The sequence below is a fragment of the Musca domestica genome, unplaced genomic scaffold (genome assembly GCF_030504385.1).
Source record: "Musca domestica strain aabys unplaced genomic scaffold, Musca_domestica.polishedcontigs.V.1.1 37, whole genome shotgun sequence".
In the NCBI taxonomy this organism is placed as follows: domain Eukaryota; kingdom Metazoa; phylum Arthropoda; class Insecta; order Diptera; family Muscidae; genus Musca; species Musca domestica.
Window position 1 is genome coordinate 7,924,012 of NW_026712321.1, and position 4,875 is coordinate 7,928,886.

The 4,875-nt window shown below is 36.4% G+C and overlaps 2 protein-coding genes across 2 annotated transcripts; one reads left to right on the top strand and one right to left on the bottom strand.

Annotated features, from left to right (window-relative positions):
- Nucleotides 1-1,338: 1,338 nt before the first annotated feature.
- LOC101898202 (ribose-5-phosphate isomerase) lies at nucleotides 1,339-2,168 on the top strand. The gene has a single exon (XM_005185288.4). It carries the CDS (start codon nucleotides 1,348-1,350, stop codon nucleotides 2,164-2,166), a length of 819 nt encoding a protein of 272 aa, XP_005185345.3. The 5' UTR covers nucleotides 1,339-1,347; the 3' UTR covers nucleotides 2,167-2,168.
- Nucleotides 2,169-3,500: 1,332 nt separating this feature from the next.
- Nucleotides 3,501-4,624, bottom strand: LOC101898025 (protein TEX261). The gene is made up of 3 exons (XM_005185287.4): nucleotides 4,262-4,624; nucleotides 3,899-4,200; nucleotides 3,501-3,834 (listed from the first exon to the last, which is right to left on the bottom strand). The coding sequence occupies exons 1-3, from the start codon at nucleotides 4,329-4,331 to the stop codon at nucleotides 3,607-3,609; spliced, it is 600 nt and encodes a 199-aa protein (XP_005185344.1). The 5' UTR covers nucleotides 4,332-4,624; the 3' UTR covers nucleotides 3,501-3,606.
- Nucleotides 4,625-4,875: the final 251 nt, after the last annotated feature.

Sequence of the window (4,875 nt, forward strand, 5' to 3'; positions counted from 1 at the left end):
CAATACCTTTGACCACATATGCCAAGGCACCCACATTTGCGGGAGAAATTTACTCTCGATCGTTGGATGACGACGAGGTGGCTGGATCACAAACATCCGCCGGTACTGGATTTTTTAGGCCATACACCTTAACTTTATTCACTTTTTCTTCTTACATCTTTGCTTTTTGTTTTAGTCACTTTTTTGTCCGCGGTGAATCCGAAGATTCCCTAAGACGGTTGATCACACTATTCCGCTCCAATAAGTTCGTAACTGAACGTCCTTGTTCGAGCCATCCCCAGAACAAAATTAGCATATGTCCTAATTTGTCATCATATTTTTTATTGTTGTTACCAATGCTGTATAGGCTCACTGTCGCCCTTCTTGAATCGGAGTGATTTTTTCTGTAAAGGGGTTGCAGGGAACAAATCTTTTGCTCCTCCCCATCAAACTTAGCATTCTTCCTATTACTTTTGCCGCCATTGTCCTGGCTTCTCCAGACATCCCTATAAATAAAAAAAATTCCAAATTAAGGTATTTGGTTTGTTGCTGTCCTAATAATAATTTTTTATTGAAAGGAATACAATAAATTCTATATATAGTTCATACCTTGTTGGCGAATGTTTTCTCCATGCCCTTCCGTTACGAGTGAATGATGATAGAGGTGGAAGACGCTGCCATTAACTTGATTTCGATTATTATGTCGATTAGGATAATCGATCAGTCCAAAAATCACAATCGATTTTGTGAGATAAAATGATATGAAAAGAACATTATCTTTTCAATTTTAATCAAATTGTTAAAGCGACATCTATACTTCTTTAAGGTAATCTCCAATTTGGTATCGCCAATGCCGAGACAACAACTATGTTAAGTTTATTAGTCAATACAAAAACCAAACTTTAAACGTGTTGTAGAGTTTGGGACAAATGATTAACAAACGAAATTAAAAGTCTTCGTTGTACGTCGGAACACTGCATTTATGCAAGACTGTTTTCAGTAATTTTCGTTTGATATCGCAGTTTCGGTGATTTTTAATTATTTTTTGGTGTAAAAATAAAAACACAAAAATAATTGCTAGAAAATTGCCAGTACTAGTATTTTTTTCCTTTTCCATGCCGGAAAACTTGCCTAATATAAATTCGAATATGTTTTGTAAGAAATTAAAATCTAGCAATAGCAACAAAGCATCTTTTGCCACCATAAAACATATTTTCTATTACATTTTCCACTTGTTTTTTTACTTTACATCATTACGTATAGTATACGTTACTTACGTTTCTTTAACTCTCCCAAACGTCGTGATAGTTAAGACGCCACCGTGGAAAAAACCGTTCCACCTTGGTGTCTGTCCACACAACTCTTGAAATGTCATTTTGCCGGGTATTCTATACAACTTACAAGCACATTCTTGTGCCTTCATTACCACGTGAACTTCGTTGTTTATCTCTTCAAGCCGGTGCTGCCACCCCCAGAAACATGTCTCTCAATGAAGCCAAGAAAATTGCTGCCTATCGGGCCGTAGACGAGTGGGTTAAAACCAAGACTGCAGTGGGCATTGGCAGCGGCTCCACAGTTGTTTTTGCTGTTGATCGTTTGGCCGAACGTGTAAAGCAGGAGGGTTTAGAAGTTGTTTGTGTACCCACCAGTTTCCAGGCACGCCAATTAATTGTCGAAAATAATTTGGTTTTGGGAGATCTAGATCGTTACCCCAAATTGGATGTGGCAATTGATGGTGCCGATGAGGTCGACAAAGATATGGTCCTGATCAAGGGTGGTGGCGGCTGCCTCCTGCAAGAGAAAATTGTTGCCTCATGTGCCGAGAAACTCATCATCATTGCCGATTACACCAAGAATTCCCAAAAGTTGGGTGAACAATACAAAAAAGGTGTACCCATTGAAGTGGTGCCCATGGCCTATGTACCCATACGTGAAAAGATCCAACAGCTGTTTGGTGGTGAATTGAAACTGCGTATGGCCGTTGCCAAGGCTGGACCTTGTGTCACTGACAATGGAAATTTCATATTGGATTGGCATTTCCCACAGAGTGCCGATTTCAATTGGACTGAAGTGAACAGAGATTTGTTATTGATCCCTGGTGTTGTGGAAACGGGATTATTTGTGAATATGGCTACCAAGGCTTACTTTGGCATGGCTGATGGTTCCGTGAAGACCCAGGAGAAATAGAAGAGGAATATTGTTGTTAAGATATTTTAGAAATATAAGTTAATGCGAGTCTCGTAAATATTTTGTAAGTTCAAGGTCCAATTATTTGTCTGTTGCTTGTTTAAAATACTCTGCCATATATATTTTTGTTGAATCATATATTTGTTCAATAAACATTTTGATACTTTTTAAACTCAAGATAAGCTCAAGGTCATTTGTAACATACACTTTGGACTTGAGGTGTATGCGTGTGTGAGTGTGAAAGTAGTTGTTCTTGTATGACCTTTTCTGATTAGCTATGCTAATATGCCTGGCTCAGACATGGAAAATCAAACAGCACTTTAGAGACAACTTGTGGATGTTTATCGTATAGTCTTAAAAGACCAATAGGATTTTTCAATGCATATAAGACAGTTTTTGTAAAGAAGAGTTGCAAGAGATCGTCTGGGTATAGAAGGCCTCTATATGATATTTCACCCATAGAAGACCTCAGCAAGATCTCCAAACTAAAAAAAAATTAAGGAATCATTTTGGCTATAAAATGCAAAGAGGTCTTAAAGATTTTCTATATGTTGACCTCTCAAGGATCTGTTGAATGTATTCAAACTTTTAATGTTCTTCTGTCTTTTCCTACGTATGTACAATTTCATATATTATGGTAGACATGGGCATTGTATTCTGGGTAAAAAAACATTGAATTCCTTAAAAAAAATAGAAATCAGGGCTATATACACAGAGGACATGTGTGGAATGCCAATCGAAGGTCTTCATGGGTAAAAAGACAGATCTATGCCTAGAAGACCTTTGAGATCTTCTGTGTGTAAAATAACTTTTAAGGGCTCTATGTACGTATGATTATGAATTGGATTTTCTATAAAGAAGATATAGGCTTGCTCTTGTGTTATAAATTGGTATCCTACTTTTCGTCGGTATAAAGCCATTTATGTTTTAAAAAATCCTGTTAAATGTCTCCAATGAATAGGCGACCTGAAGCTGTTCTAGTTGAAGATTGTCAGGTCTTTTGTGTAAAAAAGGCCTTAATCAGACCTTCAATGTAAAGAAGACAACAAGAATGTCTTATTCGTAAAGACTTTTAGGTCTCCTGCGTATAGAAGACCTCAGGAAGGTTTTTAATTTCATATACATCCTCAGTAAAACTTCTGTATACAGAAATTCAGTAGAAGACGGTCTAAGCCTATTTTCCCTTGCAAGGTCTACTCCTTCATTAAGTTACATAAAGCCTTGTTTTCTCGATAAATTCATTAATATTATATCTTTGTTTGTTCTTCTGATGCTTTACAAAGTCTTTTCGGTTTAGGTAGGTAGGTAAACTAAATACAAAAAAAAATTATACATGATGTGTAGAAAAAATTGTTACTTATTAATATCTCACTCGCAGATATTATACATACTATAGGTATATGATATATGCTACCAGCAACTTTTGTTCGTTTCGCTTAACTAAAATGACTTTTTATTGCGACCAGGCATAATACTATTCTTCAAGTAATTAAAAAGCGACAACAGGCCTTGTTTCTTGCCACGCGAGAAGTAGTTCGTGACCACGTCTTGATCACCGGCCAAATGGCTGTCATTTACGGTGGTGGGTAGGACATTATCGTTTGCACTCAATGAAACGAATAAGGCGAAGGGCACCATCCATAGGCAAATTGTAAAATATGCCAATATCTAAAGAAGGAAATTAAAATCAATAAATAATCCTTAATACTATTCACAACGACTTCCAACATACCTGTGTAAATGGATAGTAGACCGAGGTAAAGTATTGGAAAGCCAACAAATGATTGGCGATTAGACACAGCACCGTACCAATAAACGGCAATGACAGGAATCGTATAAACGGAAATGTGCTCATTATGGCCAGATGCAGTAACTGGGTAACAAAGCCCATTATAATCATGCTCCACGGCAGGTCATCACAGAATATAAACATAACATAGACGAACATGGTAAAACTAATCATCATTAGGATCATTTTTCGCGCCGCACTTGTGTACTCTTCCACCAATTCAGCAATGTAGTACAGGCCAGCAGCTACAAACAAAGGAAAATAATATACAAATTTCTAAACAGAAAATGTGGCGGCTTGACTCACCAATTGATATGGTTACAAAAACAATTTGAAATATAAGAGCTATCCAGCTCAAAATGTACATAAAGCCCATGATTATTAATTCAAATAGGCTGCGCCCGTTTTCACCTCACACACAATCAAAATAAAATACGTCTGATTATTGTTGTTTTTCCTTTGGCAAATTTTGAGTTATTTTATCAAATGCGGACAGCTGTCATTTATGTAATAACACAAATGCCTCAAATATATATATTTTTAATTTTTAGTCCACAGAATTGTTTAATAACAAAACAACATTCCCCACGAACGATGGAAAAAAGAGGCGGCTGTCGTTGGCTGTAAATAATTGAAACGTCATCATCAGCTGTAGGTGTAGGAAGAAGAAGGAGAAAAATAACGTTAAAATTTGGGAATCAAAACAAAACTGATTGACAGCTTGTAAACAAAATATAACTGTTGAAAAATTAGGGTTATAAGAATCGAGGATTTTCAAAAACAAGCGTATCAAGAAGGCCAAGAGAAAAGTGAATTTCTAGGACCAGCAACAAACTATAAGCCTTTTTCAATTTTTATTAAAGAAAAAATACTTTTTTTGCAAAATGTAACATTCGCTTGCTTCGTTTCACCTTTATTCG

Bases quoted from the DNA above. Each gene is read 5' to 3' on its own strand.
- LOC101898202 (XM_005185288.4), top strand. From the start codon at position 1,348: ATGTCATTTTGCCGGGTATTCTATACAACTTACAAGCACATTCTTGTG.
- LOC101898025 (XM_005185287.4), bottom strand. From the start codon at position 4,331: ATGGGCTTTATGTACATTTTGAGCTGGATAGCTCTTATATTTCAAATT. The intron at 4,201-4,261 runs GTGAGTCAAGCC...CTTTGTTTGTAG, and splicing joins TTTTGTAACCATATCAATTG to CTGCTGGCCTGTACTACATT. The intron at 3,835-3,898 runs GTATGTTGGAAG...TTCCTTCTTTAG, and splicing joins TCTACTATCCATTTACACAG to ATATTGGCATATTTTACAAT.